Source organism: Crotalus tigris, unplaced genomic scaffold (assembly GCF_016545835.1).
Source record: "Crotalus tigris isolate CLP2741 ecotype Arizona unplaced genomic scaffold, ASM1654583v1 scf7180000017666.379230911805:20528666, whole genome shotgun sequence".
Classification (NCBI taxonomy): Eukaryota; Metazoa; Chordata; class Lepidosauria; order Squamata; family Viperidae; genus Crotalus; species Crotalus tigris.
The window spans coordinates 3,642,306-3,663,932 of NW_024096552.1; the positions used below are offsets into that span (position 1 = coordinate 3,642,306).

At 46.1% G+C, this 21,627-nt stretch overlaps 2 protein-coding genes across 3 annotated transcripts; one reads left to right on the plus strand and one right to left on the minus strand.

Moving 5' to 3' along the window:
- Positions 1–613: 613 nt before the first annotated feature.
- LOC120305106 (zinc finger protein 436-like) lies at positions 614–8,812 on the plus strand. Its single transcript, XM_039336518.1, has 4 exons — positions 614–715; positions 2,002–2,700; positions 4,286–4,415; positions 6,499–8,812. The coding sequence occupies exons 2-4, from the start codon at positions 2,014–2,016 to the stop codon at positions 7,803–7,805; spliced, it is 2,124 nt and encodes a 707-aa protein (XP_039192452.1). The 5' UTR covers positions 614–715; positions 2,002–2,013; the 3' UTR covers positions 7,806–8,812.
- An 871-nt stretch (positions 8,813–9,683) lies between these two features.
- LOC120305115 (zinc finger protein 239-like) lies at positions 9,684–21,627 on the minus strand. 2 transcript variants are annotated; one of them, XR_005555924.1, is made up of 3 exons: positions 21,460–21,627; positions 17,087–18,744; positions 9,684–10,055 (listed from the first exon to the last, which is right to left on the minus strand). XR_005555924.1 is itself a non-coding variant. In XM_039336531.1 (2 exons), the coding sequence occupies exon 2, from the start codon at positions 18,596–18,598 to the stop codon at positions 17,579–17,581; it is 1,020 nt and encodes a 339-aa protein (XP_039192465.1). In that variant the 5' UTR covers positions 18,599–18,744; positions 21,460–21,627; the 3' UTR covers positions 16,514–17,578. The 2 variants fall into 2 exon arrangements, 1 of the variants encoding a protein (XP_039192465.1); XM_039336531.1 differs by lacking the exon at positions 9,684–10,055 and having other exon boundaries at positions 16,514–18,744.

Consider the following 21,627-nt stretch of genomic DNA (forward strand, 5'->3'; position numbering starts at 1 on the left):
TACTTAACAAACATGGCAACAAATAGAAGTCGTAAAATGGGGCAAAACCCGCTTAACAAATTTCTCCCTTAGCCACATAAATTCTTGGGCTCAGCTGTGGTCGTAAGCCGAGGACTACCTGCATTTCTCAACCTTGCCAACATTAAGATGTGTGGTCATCAGCCTCAGCTGGAGTTGAAGAATCCGGACGTCTTAGAAATTGCCAAGTTGGAAAAACACTGATTTAAAAATGAGGCTCCAAGCGCTTCGAAGAGCCGAGAGTGAGTTCAAAATACCCATATATATATATATATATATATATATATATATATATATATATATATATATATATATATATGTTTTCTGAGGTTTTCGCGGGTGTTTGTATGTAGGTCTTTGGTTGTTCGGGTTTTCTCCCGCGTAAAGTGTGTGTATATATATATACACACACACACACACATACACACACACAAACAGCCTTTCGCTTATCCCACCTCGTTCCCCCCCCCCCCGCCTTCGCGCGAAAGGAAAGGACGCTCAAGGCTCCCGAGAGCTGCCGCTCATCTTCCCGCCGGCGCTGCAATGGTTAAACGGGCCGGCCAGCGAGCTCCGGCGCTTAGAGAGACAGGAAACGTGGAGCGAACGGGGGGAGCCCCGGGATCGCTGCACTTTCCTGTCCCACCGAGCCGGGGGTCGGGCACCGGCCGTGGGGAAGGCGGACGATCGCCGGGCTTTGGTGCGCGGAGCAAGGAAGGCGCTCTCCGAGCGCAAATCGCAGGCGGAGGGGGCGGGCAGAGAGAGAGAGAGAAAAAACGCGCGTGGCGTGATCGGTGGGCTTTCTCGGCCGCCAAGTCCACGCAGCGTCCCCCACCCCCCACCCCGTTTTGGGCTCGGAGGGGGAAGGAGGAATGCTTTGGCTTTAATTTTCTTTAAAGCTACTCCGTCCTGTTGCAAAGGTCGAGGCTCTCCCCCCCCTCCCCCGAAACTTGTTAGTGGGCTTTTGCTTGGGCACGAATTGGGCTGCGGGCTGGGCGGGAAGGCGTGGAACAGAAGGAACCCTGATTAAGAAGGGTGTGTTTGAAAGCTCTTTCACGAGCCACTAATATCCTCTCGATAAGGGAATCTTTTCTGTGAGTTTTAAGCCCTCCTCTGTTGACTGGATTCAATTTTTCCCCAGTCAGAATAGAGTTGGAAGGGACCTTGGAGGTCTTCTAGTCCAGCCCCCAGCTCAAGCAGGAGATCAGACAGTCTCTTCTTAAAATCCTGCAGTGTTGAAGCATCCACAACTTCTGAAGGCAAAGCTGTTCCATTGGTTAATTGTTCTCACTGTTAGGAGGTTTCTCCTTAATTCTAGGTTGCTTCTGATTTACACCCCATCTTTCATTAATATTCTTTGTACCCTCCTTTCTATTCCCCCCACAACAGCCCTGTGAGGTAGGTTGGACTGAGAGAGAGAGATTGGCTCAGTGCCCCAGAGAGCTTCTGTGGTGGGTGGGGGAACTAGGACCTGAATCTCCCTACACCAATTCAGCACCACACACTACACCTTTCGGGTGATAGAGAGAAAGGGAAGAAGGGCAATATTGTGTATACAGGTAGTCCTGGACTCAAACCATTCATTTAGTGACCGTTTTAAGTTACAACAGTGGTGGAAAAAAAAGTGATCTCTGACTGTTTTTAACACGACCGTTACAGTCACATGGTCTTAATTCAGATGCCTGGCAATTGGCTCATAGTTATGACGGTTGCAGTGTCCCAGGGTCATGTGATGACCTTCTGCTTCTGACAAGCAAAGCTAGCTTCACTTAGCAACCGTGTGGCTGACGTAACAACTGCAGTTGATTCACTTATCAATCGTGGCCAGGATGGTCGTAAAATGGGACAAAACTAACAACTGTCCTGCTTAGCGACGGAAATGTTGAGCTCGGTTGTGGTCGTAAGTCAAGGTATTACGACTTACTGTATGTGGCGCCTGTTGTGTTTTATTTTGAACTGATGAAGCTTGGGTTTCTTTCCCAGCAGGCAGGGATAGAAATGGAGAAGCCGGGACCGGTACAAAGAGTTCAAAGAGGACGGAAAAATTCTCATCCCGTTCAGCTTGGGGCCATCCAAAGGTTCTCGGTTGGGCTAGACTCCCATTTTATTAAGCAGGAGCCAGAAGAACATCTCCAGCAGCCTTGGGACGCTCAGTGGCAGGATTTTCTGAAGGCAATGCAACCCTCTCGTTCTGGAAAGAAACGAGCTCAGTTACCTAGCCCTGCCCACTCCGGGGACGGTTCCCGATCCTCCTTTAAGGAAACCGCTGATCTGAATCAGAGGCCTGGGAGAAAGAGCCTGACCCGGCTTCTGCCGGACCCCATTGGAGATTGCCAAGACCTCCTTTCCTCCGTGAGCGTGAAGGAAGAAATTTTAGAGGTAGAAGAAGCTTCTGGCTTCGAAACGGAGCGCCAGCAATTCAGGCAGTTCTGCTACCTGGAAGCCGAAGGGCCCAAGGAGAGCTTTTTCCAGCTGCAGGAACTCTGCTGGCAGTGGTTGAAGCCCGAGAGATGCACCAAGAAGCAGATTCTGGACCTGATAGTCCTGGAGCAATTCCTGGCCATTTTGCCCCCAGCTATGCAAGACTGGATCAAGGAGGGCAAGCCAGGGTGCTGTGCCCAGACGGTGGCCCTGGCAGAGGATTACTTTCTGAGGGTGCAGGAGGCTGATGGCCTGCGAGGGAAGGTAAGCACCGTCCTCTCCTCCTCTTCTGAAGGTAAGGCCACACTTGGAATACTGCATCCAGTTTTGGTCACCACAATGTAAAAAAGATGTTGAGACTCTAGAAAGAGTACAGAGAAGAGCAACAAAGATGATTAGGGGACTGGAGTCTAAAACACATAATGAACACTTGCTGGAATTGGGTATGTCTAGTTTAATGAAGAGAAGGACGAGGGGGGGACATGATAGCAGTATTCCAATATCTCAGGGTCTGCCACAAAAGAAGAGGGAGTCAAGCTATTTTCCAAAGTACCTGAAGGCAGGACAAGAAGCAACGGATGGAAAGTAATCAAGGAGAGAAGCAACCTAGAACTAAGGAGAAACTTCCTGACAGTGAGAACAATTAATCAGTGGAACAGCCTGCCTCCAGAAGCAGTAAATGCTCCAACACTGGATGTTTTTAAGAAGAGACTGGACAGCCACTTGTCCAAAATGGTGTAGGGTTTCCTGTCCGAGCAGGGGGTTGGACTAGATGACCTCCAAGGTCCCTTCCAACTTTACTACTATTATTATTATTATAAACTGACAGCAATGTAAACTCTGCGATCAGCAGTGTGTGTTGCTAGATCTGTTTACTTACCATTAGTCCTTGCTTTTTCTGCCTAAAAGGAAATTAACTTGAATTATCTGGGCCTCGGTTCAAATGTTACCAATAAAGGAGAATATTTGTAGCTCCTGGTTGAAATTGGGGGTCCTTGGTGCTTTCTGAGCTTGTTTGTTTTCTTGCAGATGTTTCATTACGCCAAACTAGGTAACACCATCACTGACAAGGGCAAGGCACCAGAACATAAACTGAGAGTAAACCCCACTTCTAACCAGCACTGATGAAGTTACCTAGTTTGGGTAATGAAACATCTGCAAGAAAACAAGCAAGCTCAGAGAGCATCAGAGAATCCCTCTTGGTTCAAATGTGGGGTGAGTTGATTGACTCGTCTTACTCCAAAATCTCGCCATTCAGCTCAGGCATAAACAATATCTATATACTACGCAAAAGAGACAATCAACAAGCCAAAAAAGGAACAAAAAGACTAAAACACCTCCCCATCAGCAATCAGCACCCAGATGAGCATAGATTAATTGCAAAGTTAACAAGATTTGCCAAGAGGCTCTATTTACCCAGCACAAGCCTTAAGAATCCCTGACTGAAACCTATATAATTCTTGCTTCTTTGCTCTTTCCCAACTATGTGGGCTTAATAAATCCTTTCCTCTAGACCAGTGGTTCTCAACCTGTGGGTCGGGACCCCATTTGGGGTCGAATGACCATTTCATGGGGGTCGCCAAACAAGGCTGTCCGCCATTTTTTCCCCCTTTTCTTTGGCCACGCCCCTGGCACCCGGTGATGTATAAGTGGTTGGGGGTCACCACAACATGGGGAACTGTATTATGGGGTCGCAGCATTAGAAAGGTTGAGAACCACTGCTCTAGACTCTGTGGTTGTAAATCATGGCTTAGCTAGAGGTGAAGTCTACCAGCCACGATCAAAACAAACTGTAGCTCAGAAGTCTGTGAAGATTATGCTGGCATTAAAACTTGGTTACTGTTTGCAGGATTCCTGTCCTGGAGAAGAAGTCCCTGCTATTAATTCTGCTAAATCAGAGGAGGTCCCATCTGAAGTGGTGAACAGCCACCACTCTGCTGAGGCCGAGGAAGAGAGCGATGAAGAAGCCAGTTATTTAGGTAAGGTCTTGTCCTCTCCCCCACCCTCCGACCCCCATTTTTACTCTTTCCAGCCCCCGAAGAACGTTACAAAGAAACTACAGGTAGTCCTCACCTTAAAACCATTCATTTAGTGACCGTTCAAAGTTACAGTGGCACTGAAAAAAGGGACATGGCATTTTTTAAAATGCTTAATGACCATTGCAGAATCCCCACAGTCACGTGATCAAAATTTAGAGGCTCGGCAACTGGCAAGGGTTTATGACGGTTGCGTTGCCTCGGGGGTCACGTAATCACCCTTTGGTGACCTGTTTTGGGAGCCACGGGGGGGACAGATTTCTGATCCCCTGGGAGCCCCAGCCCTGCAGCATAACCAGATCTTGAGGGCCTTGTGAATGGCCACAGAGGATGGGACCGATCTAATTTCAGGGGAAAGGATGTTCCATAAGGCAGGTGTCATGTGTCTGATTAACGAAACACTTCAAAGAACTTTCAGGCATTTTTTTAACCTACAAAGCCTTTATTAGTGTTACAGAGATGTCAGCACGGCATGGTGGAAATGCTAAGATCTGAATTTCTCTTCCTTTGCACATAACATTCCAGGCATTTCCCCTCCCCTATTTTGGGGTCATGATTCACATCTTCCAATTAACTTGGAGGGCAAAGATTCACTTCCGTTTCTCCCCCCCCCCCCCCCGCTTTCCTTATATTCTCCTCCCCTTTCCCTGTCACCTGATTTAACTCTAAAAATACCAGACAGTTCTGCATATATTGTCAAAGCAAGAATATTCAATATTACCAGCAGGGACTGCAGCAGAGAAGGCACACTTCCCAGGACCCATCCATTGTAGGGCCTAGCCTAGGGTCTGCAACCTTGACAACTTTTAAGACTTGTGGAATTCTGGGAGCTGAAGTCCACAAGTCTTAAAAGTTGTCAAGATTGCAGACCCCTGGCCTTGCCGATGGCATCTGCAGCGTGCCTTCTTTCCATGATCTAATGGAGTGGGCTGATGTAACTGGGAAGAAACACTCCCTCAGATAGTATCTCCCTTAGAGAGTTGAATGTGTTTGGTGGATGCAGTGTTTCTGGCTAAGTTATGAAGCTGTATTTATTCTGTAACTATACAATAAGCAGCCTGATGTCAGCCCCAAGAACCAAGAATGACGCTTGGAGTTACTTCTGAGTAGCTTCTCTATTGTCGTTCACCAACAGACAGAATCTTTCCAGACTCAAGCAACTATCAGCATAACTATAGATATATAATCTGTGAACTGTTAGGGAGTGGGCGTCTTAGCCCTCTTCCTGCCTAACAGACATTCTAAGGTCCGCTGCCTCATTGTCCTCTGGGTAGCAGCCCCTCCCTCCTGGGACTCCAGACCACATTCCACCACATCAGATTATGTCAGTGTCAACTCTGCAACGAACCTAGCTGAAGCCATCTTGCTTGTTTTCGGTTGCCACAAGATTGGGGGAAGGAATGGGGAGTTTTATGCTAGTCTAAACAATTCTCTGTCCCGTGGGAACCAAGGTCATTTCTGTTCGTTAGGCTGGGGGCTGAGCCTAATGTTAGAAAGCCCGCCAAACTATTCTGTTGGGAAATGAAGTTGATTGCCATAGTTTCTGGGGTAGGAAGTTTAACTTTGTAATACAATACTGTTACTTTTTTGGAGGGAACTTTAGTCTTGGTTTCACTTTTAACCATGCCAATACATTGTAGCCAATAAACATATTCTTAGAGGAAAACTCAAGCCTCAGAGTTCTGCTTTAATTGGTCTCATCTATTGGAACAGTGACAGTCAGCCCCACTAGATAGACCAGATCAGGAAATCAACGCCACAGCAAGGCTAAGACTAAAATTATTGAGACCGGCTATAATAACAGAATCTTGCAAGTCTCTTTGTCTTCTACCTTCACTCCCCTCTCTTATAATCCTCTGAATTAAGAAGGTGCTTGTCTGAGCTGCTTCTGAGTGTCATCTGGACGTTCTAGACTTCAAAAATGTTTTAGCTCCCTTTGCTTTTAGGTAACCTCTGTTGCATTTCTCCATCAAGTTCATTTTCCCTACTCTCTTACTAGTCACGATTCTCCTATTTGTACCTCCAGGCAATGACCAAGGTTACGAAAACAAGGAGGAGACCTTTCCCTTTGAAAGACACCCGCAAATAGGCATCAGTGGATTGTCCTTGGCAAGACTCAATGGGAAGTTATATCAGGTGTGTGGACTGGAAGAGATGGCAGGAAATGAGCCTCATCAAGAAATCCACCAGGAAAACCCATCAGGAATCCCAGCTTTTTTCCACGAGGGAAGTTTACGAGAAAACACCTTCCCGCGGGGAGATCAGAAGAGAAGGAGAAAGAATACAGGTCCCCCCAGTTGGGGGACGGTTCTGAACCATGGTTTTGAGTTTCCTCCGAATCGGAAAGTGCAGAAACTCTACACATGCACCTACTGCGGGAAGATCTCTAATAACAGCGCGCATATGATCATCCACGAGAGGACCCACACGGGCGAGAAGCCGTACAAGTGCTCAGAATGTGGAAAATGCTTCAGCACCAACTGCAACCTGATGAAACACACCCGGGTGCACACGGGGGAGAAGCCATACCAGTGTCCCGAGTGCGGCAGGAGCTTCAGCGACAAGGCCTCGCTTATCGTGCACGAGAGGACCCACACAGGGGAGAAGCCCTACGAGTGCCCCATGTGTGGCAAAAGCTTCACCTCAAGCTCCAACCTCATCACCCACAAGCGGGTGCACACCGGGGAGAAGCCCTACAAGTGCTCTGAATGCGGGCAGAGTTTTGTTCACCGGCCGCAGTTGGTCATCCACATTCGGACGCACACCGGAGAGAAGCCGTACGAGTGTCCTGAGTGTGGGAAAAGCTTCAACCAGAAAGCCGATCTCATCATCCACCGGCGCATCCACACCGGGGAGAAGCCCTACGAGTGTCCCGAGTGCGGGAAAAGCTTCATCTCGAGCTCTTACCTTCGGAAGCACGAGCGGCTGCACACGGGGAAGAAAGCCCCAGCCGGCGAAGAAAGCCACCAGTGCAGCTACTGCCGGAAGAGCTTCATCAGCCGATCCAAACTCCTCATCCACGAGAGGACCCACACGGGAGAGAAACCCTTCGAGTGTGCCGACTGCGGGAAGAGCTTCAGCACCAGCTCCAACTTGGTCAACCACAAGAGGGTCCACACGGGCGAGAAGCCGTACCAGTGCTCGGATTGCGGGCAGAAATTCAGCACGAACTCAAACCTGGTCAATCACCGGCGGGTCCACACGGGAGAAAAGCCGTACAAGTGCTCCGAATGTGGGCAGGATTTTGGTCATAAAGCTTCTCTCCGGAGGCACAAGAGAATTCACTCCAGAGAAGCCACCAGAGGCCTGCTTGGAACGGGGGCAAAATGTTAAAACCCAAACGTGTGGGCATGTGGAAAGCTGCCTTATGCTACAGTAGACCCTCAACCCATTGAGTCGGTATCACTGGGAAGAAGCACTTAATGGGCAGGTGTCATTCACTGCCCTACCTGGAGAGATCAAACACAGGATTTGCTACATGACGAGCCTGCCTTATGCCTCTGATCCAGGATCCATTAGCTGCGTTTCCAGATGCTATTGGAAAACTCCCCAGCAGAATGAGAAGGCAGGAGCCACAGAGGGATGCAGTCTCTAAGCTGCCCTTCTCCTGCACACACTTACTTGGAGAGAAATTCAGTGGGGCTCTACTAAGCCCCCAATTTTATTGCAGGAGTCCCAGAAATCATCAAGTCCAGCAAAGGACTTCAGTGTCTTTTTTTCTAACACTCATGTACTACTCAAAGGGTCCACCAAGAGCGGGACTCTTCAAACTTGGCCCTTTTATGACTTGTGGACCTCAACTCCCAAAATTCCTCAGCCAGGCATGCTGGCTGAGGAATTCTGGGAGTTGAAGTCCACAAGTCACAAAAGGGCCAAGTTTGAAGACCCCTGACCAAGGGGTTTGGCTCTCTCCTGGTCTGTTACACTGAATAGCGACTAGTTAGAATTTATTTTACAATTGAATTGGGATCTAGATTCCTTCAGGGGTTGAAAGTGAGGGGGGTTTGGGTAGCTTCTTAGGAAGTTTAGAAACAATTGAGAAATATTGATTGATAAGGGAGCACCATTCAAGACGTAATTAGCAACACAACTGTAGTGGAATGTAGTCTGGAGCCCCAGGAGGGAAGGGATGCTTCCCAGAGGGCAAAGAGGCAGCGGAGCTTGGAATGACTGACAGGCAGGAAGAGGGCTAAGACGGCCCCTCCCTAGCAGTTCACAGAGTACAGGTAGTCCTCAACTTATAACCATTCATTTAGTGATTGTTGAAAGTTACAACGGCGACATGACCTTTTTTTACTCTCACGGCCATTGCAGCATCCCCATGATCACGTGATCAAAATTCAGTTACTTGGCAACTGACTCATATTTATGATGGTTGCCGTGTCCCCATGGTCATGGGATCCCTTTTTGCCACCTTCTGACGAGCAAAGTCAATGGGGAAAACAGAATCACTTTACAACCGTGTTACTAACTTAACTGCAGTGTGTAAGGACCTGCCTCAATCCCTCTTCCCAAGAAAGCAGAACGCCTGGAACAGCTTTACTCCAAAAGGAACTTTTAAAAAAAATAATATTTTATTAATTTTCCATTTAAATATTTAAAAAGCAATGTGGTGACTGGGTTAATCAATAGTTCGATAACAAAATCTTTAGTACAAATCTCAAGTTACAACATCAAATATTTCTTCTGTTTTTCCCTTAACAATTACTGTCTCATATTCAAGCTAGTACAGTTTCTATTATATCAACTCAATAGAAACATCATTATTACATTTATCAATACATTTTATACGTATCTTAATTATATTCATATCTTCATAAACAATCCATATCCTGTTATTAATTTTTATCCAATTTTTAATTTCTCATCAATATCCCAATTTAACCTTTGATATTTATAATTTTCAAGCCTTAGGTAACCAAGATTTCCCTTATCTCAATTCATAACAAAATCTACTATCCAAAATACACATTTTATTTATTTAAATGTAATCTTGCTGTATTTCCTAAAAGTTATCTATTTCCCACCATATTAAATCATCTACTTAGTAATACAACATCCCCTTTAATAAATCAAAACCATTATGTATACTACCTGAGTTAATCAATAAATCAAACATATTCATAACAATTAATTTTCTTTTTCTTTTTAGGTCTAATTTTTCAACTAATTTCCAAGTATTTTAAATCTAATGACCAGAATTCCCCTTATCTCAACTTCTCCCTTTAACCCTCTAATTAATAATATGAAATCACTTCTAATAAGTCAAAACTCTGGTTTCTCTTCAGATCACATAAATCTTTTTCCTTTTACTCCAAAAGGAACTTTTATTAGGAGACGTTGACAGCTGGCATAAAAGGCAGGATCTGAGAGTTTCCCTTGCGAATCGATAGGTTAAAAGAGTAACTGGCAAACCCCGCCCCAATAATCCAACCGGCCAGTTCAAATGGCCCAATCCCCAGGTGTGAATCCACTGTGAGAACAAGGTTGATAAGGTGTCATTGCCAAGGCTGTTAGACTGTTAGGCCTTCCTGCCTCTTCCGCAGCAAGAGATAAGGCTGATGGCTGGAGGCACATTCCATTCTTTAAAAAAAAAAGTTTTTATTGATTTTCTAATTTTACATTTAAATATTTAAAAAGCAATGTGGCGGCTGAGTTAATAATTCAATAACATACAAGTATCTTTAGTACAAGTCTCAAGCTACTACATGAAGTATTTCCTCTCTTTTCCCCTTCGTATTTACTGTCTCATGTTTAAACTAATACAATTCTTATTATATCAGTTAAATAAAAATAACTTTCTTACATTTATCAATAATTTTTAGTTTATACATAAAATAACAACAACAATAATAAAAATAAAAGTTGGAAGGGACCTTGGAGGTCATCTAGTCCAACCCCCTGCTCAGGCAGGAAACCCTATACCATTTCGGACAAATGGCTGTCCACTCTCTTCTTAAAAACTTCCAGTGTTGGAGCATTCACCGCTTCTGGAGGCAGGTTGTTCCACTGGTTAATTGTTCTAACTGTCAGGAAGTTTTTCCTTAGTTCTAGGTTGCTTCTCTCCTTGATTAGTTTCCATCCGTTGCTTCTTGTACTGCCTTCAGGTGCCTTGGAAAATAGCTTGACTCCCTCTTCTTTGTGGCAGCCCTTGAGATATTGGAACACTGCTATCATGTCCCCCTTCGTCCTTCTCTTCATTAAACTAGACATACCCAATTCCAACAACCGTTCCTTATATATTTTAGCCTCCAGTCCCCTAACCATCTTTGTTCTTCTCGGCACTCTTTCTAGAGTCTCAACATCTTTTTTACATTGTGGTAACCAAAACTGGATGCAGTATTCCAAGTGTGGCCTTACCAAGGCATTGTAAAGTGGTATTAATATTTCATGTGATCTTGATTCTATCCCTCTGTTCTGGTTATTTTAACATTCAGTCTTTATAGACAATCAATGTCCTAATTTGTTTTTCCCAATTTTTAGTTTCCCATTAATATTTAAGTTTAACATTTAATATTCCATTCTTACCCCCGGCCGACATCAAGGGAAATAGATCAAAGAGCAGGCAGATAGAGGAAAGCGGAGAGGATGCATTGTAGCGCCCATCGCTCCCCCCCCCCCCACGATCATGGCAGAACCCGCATGAGTAAAGAAATCACCCCGCTCGTAACAACTGGGTTCACACACAATGATTAACTTAACAACTGTGGCAGAATTCATTGAACCACTGTCTAGCTTAGCAACGGTAATTTTGAGCTCAATTGTGGTCGTAAGTCAAGGACTACCTGTATATCTATAGTTATGCAAATACAGGTAGTCCTCAACTGACAACAGTTCATTAACGGCCCTGAAAAAAAACGACTTATGACCGTTTTTCGCACTTGACCGTTGCAGCATCCCTGTGGTCACGTGATTTACACTCGGATGCTTGACAGCTGAATCACATTTATGACGGTTTCTGGGTCCCGCAGTATCCCTTTTTGTGACTTTCTGACAAGCCAAGTCAATGCAGAAACCCGATTCATTCAACAACCGGGTTACTAATTTAAGAACTGCAACGATTCATTTAACCAACGTGGCGAGGAAAGTTGTAATGTGGGGCAAAACTCACTTTAACAAATTTCTCACTTAACAACATAAATGTTGGGTTTGGTTGAGGTCGTAAATTGAGGACTACCTGTAGTAGCTTTAATCTAGCAAGGTTCTGTCCGTAGGTGAGCAACAATAAAGAAACCCTCAGAATTAACACACTGGGTTATTGTGGGGCCTGGCATCAATCAAGCGCCCCCCCCTCCTGTGACTCCAGGCAATGTTCCATCCCAAGTATATACTGTGTTTCCCCAAAAGTAAGACCTACTCCGAAAATAAGCCCTAGCTTGATTTTTGTGGGGTGGGCCTAATATAAGCCCTACTCCAAAAATAAGCCCTGGTTTTGGGGCGAGGCGCAGGCCTAAAAGTCAAGCTAGGGTGGGTATGGGAGGGTGGAGCTGCCCTATGCGCCCTGTATCTACTTACCAGGCCTCCCTTGAATCGACACCTGTCTCTCCTCGCCGGGCCACTTCTGCGGCGTCCCCAGACCTGCAAGGTCTTTGCAGCCAAGAACCAAGCTATGCTGTAAGGACCCACCTCAGCTAACCACCCAAGAAAGCAGAACTCTTGAAACAGGCATTGTCTCAAAAGGAAGCTTTTTATTAGGGGTCAGTGACAGTAGAGAAGTCAAGGCGAGATCTGAGGAAAATCATATAAATAAACCAGCAATATTCTTCCCACCGGTCATAATGTCCGTTTGAAATCCAGCCAATCCAGAGGTGGCACAACGAGCGGGTAACTGGTACAGTTGGTGCCCATCTCAAGGCCTTCTCCAGCTTTCATTTCTCTGTAACCGGCTCCCAGGGAGATGCATTCCTTTCCCAAGTGGATAGAGGTAGAAGGAAAGCAGAAAGCAAAAGCAAATATCTCCCCTCCCCCCCCAGCTAAATGGCAGGCCCCAAAGCAAAGCACAGGAATATATATGTGGAAGGGAGACAATAAGGATTTGGCGACCTGACATACGCATTCAACCCGTAGCTCGGTTCTCGGCTGCAGAGACCTTTCTGGAAAGGCCTCTGACTGCGAAATGCAGGTCGGAATTCCATTCTCAGCTGCAGACTGAAGCTGCTCCTTCAGCCACAGAAGAAGCGGGTCAGCTGGGTGGGACTGTTGGTGCTGCCGCGAGTTGAGACCGTGGAAAAGACACCCTTTAAAACAGACATGTCAAACTCGCAACATCACATGACGTGCAATGTATCGGGACAGTTTTGCCATTTCCGGCAATAGGGTGGGTGCAGCATCCAGATGACGTGTCCAGCCTGCGGGCCAGCAGTTTGACACCTCTGCTTTAAAATAAGATCTGGTGCCTCTTTTGGAGGCAAAAGAAAAAAGACAGGGTCTTGTTTTCGGGGAAAACACAGTAACGTAGCTGCCTTGGTTAGCTTATGTCCTTGTCTATATGTGTCTGCAAATCCAAATGAATTTTGTTGTTTAGCTCTTGGAACAACAACAAAAAAAAGTAGGATGTCATGGGAAGCAGCTTCCCTGTAGTATGAAGATGCCATTATATGGTGCTAAGAGGTGGAACGATCAAGCTTATTATTAAAGAAGTAATCTTTGGTAGCATTTGAATAAAGGAACTCTTTGCTTATACTAGATAATAAAGCTTGGAAGCGAAAGCAATTTCTTTGTGGAACAGCAAGTTGAAAAAAATACAAAGACGTGCCAACCAAAGGCAAAGGGAAGTTAAGAGTGGGGAATTCAGAGGTAACGTGCTGATTGAAGCAGGGTGGATAGTCAAGATGGCAGTTCTGGGACCTGGGAATTTAATGCAAAAGCAAACCCACCCTCCTGTACTTTAGCTTTGGCCATAGCACCAAATAAACTTAGTTTCTGTAACTCAGAGGTCTTCAAACGTGGCCCTTTTATGACTTGTGAACTTCAGCTCCCAGAATTTCTCAGCCAGGCATTCTGGGAGCTGAAGTCCACAAGTCATAAAAGGGCCAAGTTTGAAGACCCCTGCTGCACATTTTCAGTCTGTAAGGATAATGCATCTAAACTTTCTATGTAATCAAGCTCATCTAATCCAGGCAGGGACTAACAGGCCTGCTTTAACGAACGAGGAAAAAGATGAAAGGATCAAAAGTTATACAGTTATTTTAATAATCGTATATGCCTTCATGAAGTTTGGAAATCGTGTTTCAAATATTTTTCCTCCAGGCAAATTTTAGCCCCTGAAAGATAGCTGAATTAGGACCTTAAGGTTTTCTTTAAAAAAAATAAATAAATGACAAGTCCTTTTTATTTTTATTTTATTTTATTTTTATTTCATTTTTTTAGGAATTACAAGGAGTTTAATAACTATATTTTCAACATCTAAGGCCAGGCTTTCGGATTATTTTTAAACTGGAAATCTTTCAACAGGGTTGGTTAGAGATACTTCTAAACCATGTTTGTCTAACCTTGACAACTTTAATGCCACTTTACAATGCCTTGGTAAGGCCACACTTGGAATACTGCATCCAGTTTTAGTCACCACGATGTAAAAAAGATGTTGAGACTCTAGAAAGAGTACAGAGAAGAGCATCAAAGATTATTAGGGGACTGGAGGCTAAAACATATAAGGAACGGTTGCTGGAATTGGGTATGTCTAGTTTAACGAAGAGAAAGACGAGGGGGGACATGATAGCAGTGTTCCAATATCTCAGGGGTTGCCACAAAGAAGAGGGAGTCAAGCTATTCTCCAAAGCACCTGAAGGCAGGACAAGAAGCAATGGATGGGAACTAATCAAGGAGAGAAGCAACCTAGAACTAAGGAGAAACTTCCTGACAGAACAATTAACCAGTGGAACAACCTGCCTCCAGAAGCGGTGAATGCTCCAACACTGGAGGTTTTTAAGAATTGACTGGACAGCCCTTTGTCCAAAATGGTATAGGGTTTCCTGCTTGAGCAGGGGGTTGGACTAGAAGACCGCCAAGGTCCCTTACAACTTTTATTATTATTATTATTAAACTTCCAGAATTCCCCAGCCAGCATGGGTGGCTGGGGATTCTGGGAGTTGAAGTCCCCAGGTCTTAAAGGTTGTCAAGGTTGGACATCCCTGTTCCTAAACCATTTCCATATTTTTTGCTTGGCAGTTTCATCTTAATTTCTGGCCCAAAAGAATGAATGTATACGGAGCCACTTTTTTTTTTTTTTTAAATGTAGTTCTTAAAGAGTTGAGCACCAACTAAATCTAGTTCTGCTTGTCTGAGCTTGCACCATCCTTTTCTACATGAGCGCCCCTGTGGCTGCATTCACATCTCAAGTTTTCCATTTCTGAGAACAAGGGGGTTAGCGAACTCTTCCTGCTGCATTTGTAGAAGGCACTCATTCACCTTTTCAACAATCTGTGCTAAGAAATGTAACACCTGTACAGTTTCTCACCTGTATGGCTTTGGACGTGTTTGGTAAGAGAAGACCTGCCACTCAAAATATATACTGCACTTGGGAATGGAATGGAAGTTTTTTTCTCCACAGGCTGAGCATGGTTTCTCCCCTTGGCAAGATCTCTAGTATTTGGTGATAAGAGGTCTGATTGCTAAAACTTTTTTTTGTAAATGGGGCACTCCTAAGTGTGGATTTTCTGGTGTGCCCTCTTGAGTTCGCTTGTTTTCTTGCAGACCTTTCATTGCCCACACTAAGTAATGTCATCGGTGCTAGTATGCTCTAGGGTGTACAGCTAGTCCTCAGGTTAGGACTGCTTGTTCAGTAATTGTTCAATGTTAACGATGGCGCTGAATGAGCGGGACCGACAATCTGTCCTTGGACTGTCAACTGTTGCAGTGTCGCGTGGGGGGTGGGGGGTTACCTCAGGCAGGAACGGCTTTGCCTTCAGAATGGATGCGGGTGCTCCATCACTGGAGGCTTTTAAGAAGAGACTGGACAGCCATTTGTCTGAAATGGGATAGGCCAGGAGTAGCCAAGCTTGACTCTTTTATGACTCATGACTTTAACTCCCAGAATTCCCGAGTCAGCTATGTTGACTCGGGAATTCTGGGAATTGAAGTCCATGAGTCATAAAAGAGCCGAGGTTGCCCTCCCCTGGTATAGGCCATAGTGATGGCGAACCTTTTAGAGACCGAGTGCCCCAAAACCGCCCTGGCCCGCCCTCTCTGTCCCTGTCCCTACCCACCTACCCACTCCACCCCTGCCCCACCCTCCCTGCCTGCCTGCAGGGCCACCCACCGCCTCCACAGCCCACCGCAGATCACCCAGGTGGCTGTGCAGCACCATGGCGGCCATGCCCTCCACCTGCGCCCCACAGCATCATCTTCGTGCAATGGGGCGCAAGGGCAGAGTCTTGTCTCTGCTGCTCTGCTGCCCAGCTGCCATGTACTTGGCTGCACTCCTCTGTGCAGGCCGCGCCCAGGGATGACTCTTCAGAAGGGTTGCTGATGAGGGGCCGTGGGGGGAGGCGGGCCTGGGGTGTGGCGCCCGTGCCCACAGAGAGGTCTCTGAGTGCTGCCTCTGGCAGGGGACAGGGGTAGGCAACCTTGGCTCTTTTATGACTCGTGGACTTCAACTCCCAGAATTCCTGAGCCAGCCATGCTGAGGGGAAAGGGAGAGGTTTCCAAGCTGAGCCACGCCGGCTCAGGAATTCTGGGAGTTGAAGTCCACGAGTCATAAAAGAGCCAAGGTTGCCTAGCCCTGGTATAGGGTCTCCTGTTTTGCAGGAAGTTGGACTAGAAGGCCCCCAAGGTCCCTCTCAACTCTGTTATTCTATTCTGTGATCATAGTCTGGATGCCCAGGTTTATTTATTTATTTATTTATTTATGAGACTTATATACCGCTTTAAGTGCAAGCACTCTCTAAGCGGTGTACACCAGTAAGCGATGTATATATATATATATATATATATATATATATATATATATATATATAATATATATATATATATATATATATATATATATATATATATTTTACATTGCCCCAACAATCTGGGTCCTCATTTTACCTACCCCAGAAGGATGGAAGGCTGAGTCAACCCTGAGCCGGTGAGATCTGAACCGCTGACCTGCTAAACACAGTCAGCTAAAGTGGCCTGCAGTACTGCACTCTAACTGCTGCGCCACCTCGGCTTGGCAATCATAATCAGGTTGGCGATTATAATATCACAGTGAGCCATTATCACATGGTGGCCATTTCCAGTGTTCCCTGCTGTTTTCCCACAAGCAGAATCAATGGGTAATCTGGCAGAAGTGGCAGGTTGCTCCTGTTCCTACCAATTATTTGCCCAGTTGCATGGGTCCACAGCAATCCCTGCCCTCCCAAGGCACCTGTGCACCTGCTTAGGGTACCACCCACCTCCCGCAACACTCACACTCCTGCCTGTAATATTTTTTCTTTCTGTCTGTGGAGATTTTCTGCAACAGTTTTACTGTATGTACTGCCCTGTCGTAAGTGTGAGTTACGATTCTCGCTAATTTCTCACCATCAGCATACAGGCAGTCCTTGACTTACAACAGTTCATTTAGTGACCGTTCACTAAATTACAACGGCACTGAAAAACAGTGACTTATGACCTGTCTTCACACTTACGACCATTGCAGCCTCCCCATGGTCACGTGATCAGAATTCAGACGCTTGGCAACTGACTCGTATTTACGACAGTTGCAGTGTCCTGGGGTCACGCGATCTCCTTGTGCGACCTTCTGAGAAGTAAAGTCATTGGGGAAGTCAAATTCACGACCGTGCTCCTGACTTAATAACTGCACATGATTCACTTAACAACTGTGGTGAGAAAGGTCGTAAAATGGAGCAAAAGTCACTTAACAACCGTCTCACTTAGCAACCGAAAGTTTGGGGTCAATTGTGGCCGTACGTCGAGGACTACAAAATAATTGGTGCCGTGTCTTCGTTTACGTAGAGCAGGCATGTCAAACTCGCAACATCATGTGACTGTTTTGCAATGGCCGGCAATGGGGTGGGCGCGGCTTCTGTGTGATGCGTCCAGCCCGTGGGCCGGCAGTTTGACACCCCTAGTGTAGAACCTCTTGCATTTGAAGAGGAGCGTTTTTAGACTCCAACTGTTCATTGAAGAGTTTTCACTCTTGTGTGGATTCTCTCGTGTTTAATAAGGTTCGACCGCCAGCTGAAACATTTCCCACAACAGGTGCATTTATACGGCTTCTCTCCCGTGTGGATCTGCTGATGCTGGAGGAGATCTGAGCTGCGGCCAAAAAATTTCCCACATTTGCAGCATTTGTACAGCTTCCCCCTCTTAAGGATCCTCTGGTGTCTGAGAAGGTCAGAGTGGTGCCCAAAGCTCTTCCCGCAGTCCGAGCATTTGTAGGGTTTCTCCCCAGTGTGGGTGCGCTCGTGCGCCAAAAGGCCCGAACTCTGGCTGAAACTTTTCCTACAGACCGCACAAGTATACGGTTTTTCCCCAGTGTGAGTCTTCAGATGTCTCACAAGGGCTGTGCGCTCGCAGAAGCTTTTCCCACACTCCGTGCACCCGTAGGGCTTTTCGCCTGTGTGGGTCCGTTCGTGGGCTAAAAGTCCCGAACTCTGGCTAAAACTCTTCCCACATTCGGTGCACTGGTACGGCTTCTCCCCTGTATGTGTTCTCTCGTGCGCCGAAAGACCCGACTGCCGATGGAAATTCTTCCCACAATCCTGGCATGCGAATGGCTTCTCACCTGTGTGGGACCTTTCGTGGGCCACCAGGGTCGAACTCTGACTAAAACATTTCCCACACTCCCCACACTTGTAGGGTTTTTCTCCCGTGTGGATCCTCTTGTGAGTGGTGAGGTGGGATTTCCTGCTGAAGTTTTTGCCGCACTCCAGGCAGTTGTAGGGCTTTTCTCCTGTGTGGGTCCGCTCGTGTGTAATAAGATGCGACTTCCGGCTGAAGGTCTTGCCACACTCCATGCAGCCATACGGCTTCTCCCCAGTGTGGAGTCTCCGGTGTCTGTACAGGCTGGAACTCTGCTTAAAAGTCTTCCCACAATCCACGCACCTGTTCACAGACCCGCGATTGTAAAGTCTGGGCTCTTTCAATTGCTGGTGAGCTTCTGGAATGGGAAGAACTGGTCTCTTCCCCTCTTTCATATCTGTGGTCTGGGGACTTCTAGAAGCTTCTCTCAAATCAAATGAGAATTGCTCCAAGAGGCATCTGCTCCTGGGGAATATCTCGTTGGGCTCAGAATCTTCTAGTTGAAGGGTCTCTTCATTCTTCTCACTCACCTGGGTGTCACCTGGTCAGATAAATAGAATAATAATAATAATAATAATAATAATAATAATAATAATAATAATAATAATAAAGTTGGAAGGGACCTTGGAGGTCATCTAGTCCAACCCCCTGCTCAGGCAGGAAACCCTATACCATTTCGGATAAATGGCTGTCCAGTCTCTTCTTAAAAACTTCCAGTGTTGGAGCATTCACCACTTCTGGAGGCAGGTTGTTCCACTGGTTAATTGTTCTCACTGTCAGGAAGTTTCTCCTCAGTTCTAGGTTGCTTCTCTCCTTGATTAGTTTCCATCCATTGCTTCTTGTCTTGCCTTCAGGCGCTTTGGAGAATAGCTTGACTCCCTCTTCTTTGTGGCAGCCCCTGAGATATTGGAACACTGCTATCATGTCCCCCCTCGTCCTTCTCTTCATTAAACAAGGCATAAGGAAGCTCTGGAGATGCTAAAGTAAGGGTGTCCCAACCTTGGCAACTTGAAGACGTGTTGACTTCAACTCCCAGAATTCCCCAGCCAGGAGTTGAAGTCCACACGTCTTCAAGTTGCCAAGATTGGGAAACCCTGGTTAAAGAGAAGGTCCTTCTGATAATCTCCCATCCCTTCAACTAGCCAGCCTACAAGCCCACTTAATATCACTGCTGGTGGAGGAAAGGTTGACAGTAGCCTCTTCCTTTCCTCCACCTCATACCAATAGGTCTCAAAAGAAGAATTCGCTGGCCAGCTGGCATTATTGCAAGGGCTGTCATTTTAAAATAAAAACATCACTGCCAATTAACCTGCAACTAGGTGAACCAATTAGAGCCTGGCTTTCAGGATACCCAGCCAATGAGTGTCCAGGATTGACAAAGGGATAAGCTTGTCATTGCCCCAATAACCTCAGTGGGCGTGCACTTTCAAGGGAATAATGGCAGTCTCCAACTTACAACCATTTATTTTATTTAGTTAACATTCGAAGTTAACAACGCCACTGGAAAAAGTGACTTCCGTTTTTCACCTTTACGACCGTTAACAGCATCCCCAGGGTCACATGATCAAAATCCAGATGCTTGAGAACTGACTCATATTTATAACAATTGCAGTGTCCTTGGGTCATGTGATCACTTTTTACGACTTCCCGACAAGCAAAGTCAATGGGGAAGCCAGATTCACTTAACAACCGTGCTACTAACTTAACCACGGTAGCGGGTTACTTAAAAACTGTGTCCAGGAAGGTCGTAAAATGGAGCAAAGTTCACTTCACAACTGCCTTGCTTAGCAACAGAAATTTTGGGCTCAGTTGTGGTCGTAGGCCGAGGACTACTCACAATAAAGAATTCACCAAGAATTCATCAACGTATCGATCAAGGTGGCTGAAACCCTAGATCAGGGTAGGCAACCTTGGCTCTTTTATGACTTGTGGACTTCAACTCCCAGAATTCCTGAGCCAGCCTGGCTCAGCTTGGAAACCTCTCCTTTTCCCCTCAGCATGGCTGGCTCAGGAATTCTGGGAGTTGAAGTCCACGAGTCATAAAAGAGCCAAGGTTGCCTACCCCTGCCCTAGAAGAGACAAAGATATGGAGGTTAAACCACCATTGGCCGGATCAGTTCTAAATTGGAGGCAATTATTTCTGGAATGCAAATTCCTAGGGTCTGCTATGTATTTAGTTATGTCTAGATGGGCTTTCTCTAGTCCAGGGGTCTCCAATCCCTGGACTGTGACCCACTACTGGGCTGCAGCCTGTTCAGAATTGGGTCACGCAAACGCGGGCAAGTGCATGTGTGAGGCTTTCCTTGCATGAGATGCAGCCGCTTGCACTCGTGCATGAAGCTCCCCTTGCACTAGCGACAGCCATTTTGTACAAGTACGCAAGCCCCTCTCGCACGAGCAGCAGCCATCTTGCACAAGCAAGCAAAGCCCCTCTCAAAAACAATAACTGTGAGAGGGACCTTAGATCATCCCTAGTGGAAGATCACTTAAACATGAGCCATCATTGCGCGGCAGTGGCCAAAAAAAGCTAATAAAATCCTTGGTTGTATAAACAGAGGCATAGAATCAAAAATGTGTGAAGTATTAGTACCGCATTATAAAACCTTAGTAAGACCACCCTTGGAATAGTTGCATCTAGTTTTGGTCACCACATTACAAAAAAAGATGTTGAGACTTTAGGAAAAAGTGCAAAGAAGAGCAACTAAGACGATTAAGGGCCAGGAGACAAAAACATAGAAAGACCTGTTGCAGGAATTGGGCATGGCCAGGCTAGAGAAAAGAAGGACTAGGGGTGATATGATAGCGCTGTCCCAGTATTTGAGGGACTGCCACAAAGAAGCGGAGGGGGGGTGTCAACTTATTATCCAAAGCACTAGAAGGCAAGACAAGAAACATTGGATGAAAACTAATCGAGGAGAGAAGCAACCTAGAACTAACTTCCTAACAGTGAGGACAATTAACCAGTAGAACGGCTTGTCTTCAGAAGTTGTAGGGGCTTCATCATGGGAGGGTTTTAAGAAAAGACTGGACAGCCATTTATCTGAAAGGCTATATAGGATCTCCTGCTTGAGCAGCGGGCTGGACTAGAAGACCTCCAGGGTCCCTTCCAGCTCTATTCTGATTGATTGATGACCCCTGTGAAAAGGTGCCGCTGGATTCTTCCGCAGTTATTACCCTTCCTGTGGCCTGTTTGCTCTTTGTGTGCACCTTCTCCCTTCCCTTTTCTCAAGCCACCCTCCTTGCCATATTAGCTCACCTTTCTCAGCCACGGAAAAAAAGTAGCGCCTGCAGCCTTTGGCGCCCAGCACTTTTGCTAGTCCTAGCTGCAATCACAGCTGGTCAGAGGTTAGAATTTTTTTTTTTAAGGGTCCCCATGAAGCATTCAATCTCCTTGCAGCAGCAGGAAAATGTTAGTTGTAACCAG

What these genes read in the sequence shown, in the direction of transcription:
- LOC120305106 (XM_039336518.1), top strand. Translation starts at nt 2,014, where the DNA reads ATGGAGAAGCCGGGACCGGTACAAAGAGTTCAAAGAGGACGGAAAAAT. An exon ending in CTGATGGCCTGCGAGGGAAG is followed by an intron (nt 2,701 to 4,285) that starts GTAAGCACCGTC and finishes TACTGTTTGCAG; the next exon opens with GATTCCTGTCCTGGAGAAGA. An exon ending in TGAAGAAGCCAGTTATTTAG is followed by an intron (nt 4,416 to 6,498) that starts GTAAGGTCTTGT and finishes TTGTACCTCCAG; the next exon opens with GCAATGACCAAGGTTACGAA.
- LOC120305115 (XM_039336531.1), bottom strand. Translation starts at nt 18,598, where the DNA reads ATGAAAGAGGGGAAGAGACCAGTTCTTCCCATTCCAGAAGCTCACCAG.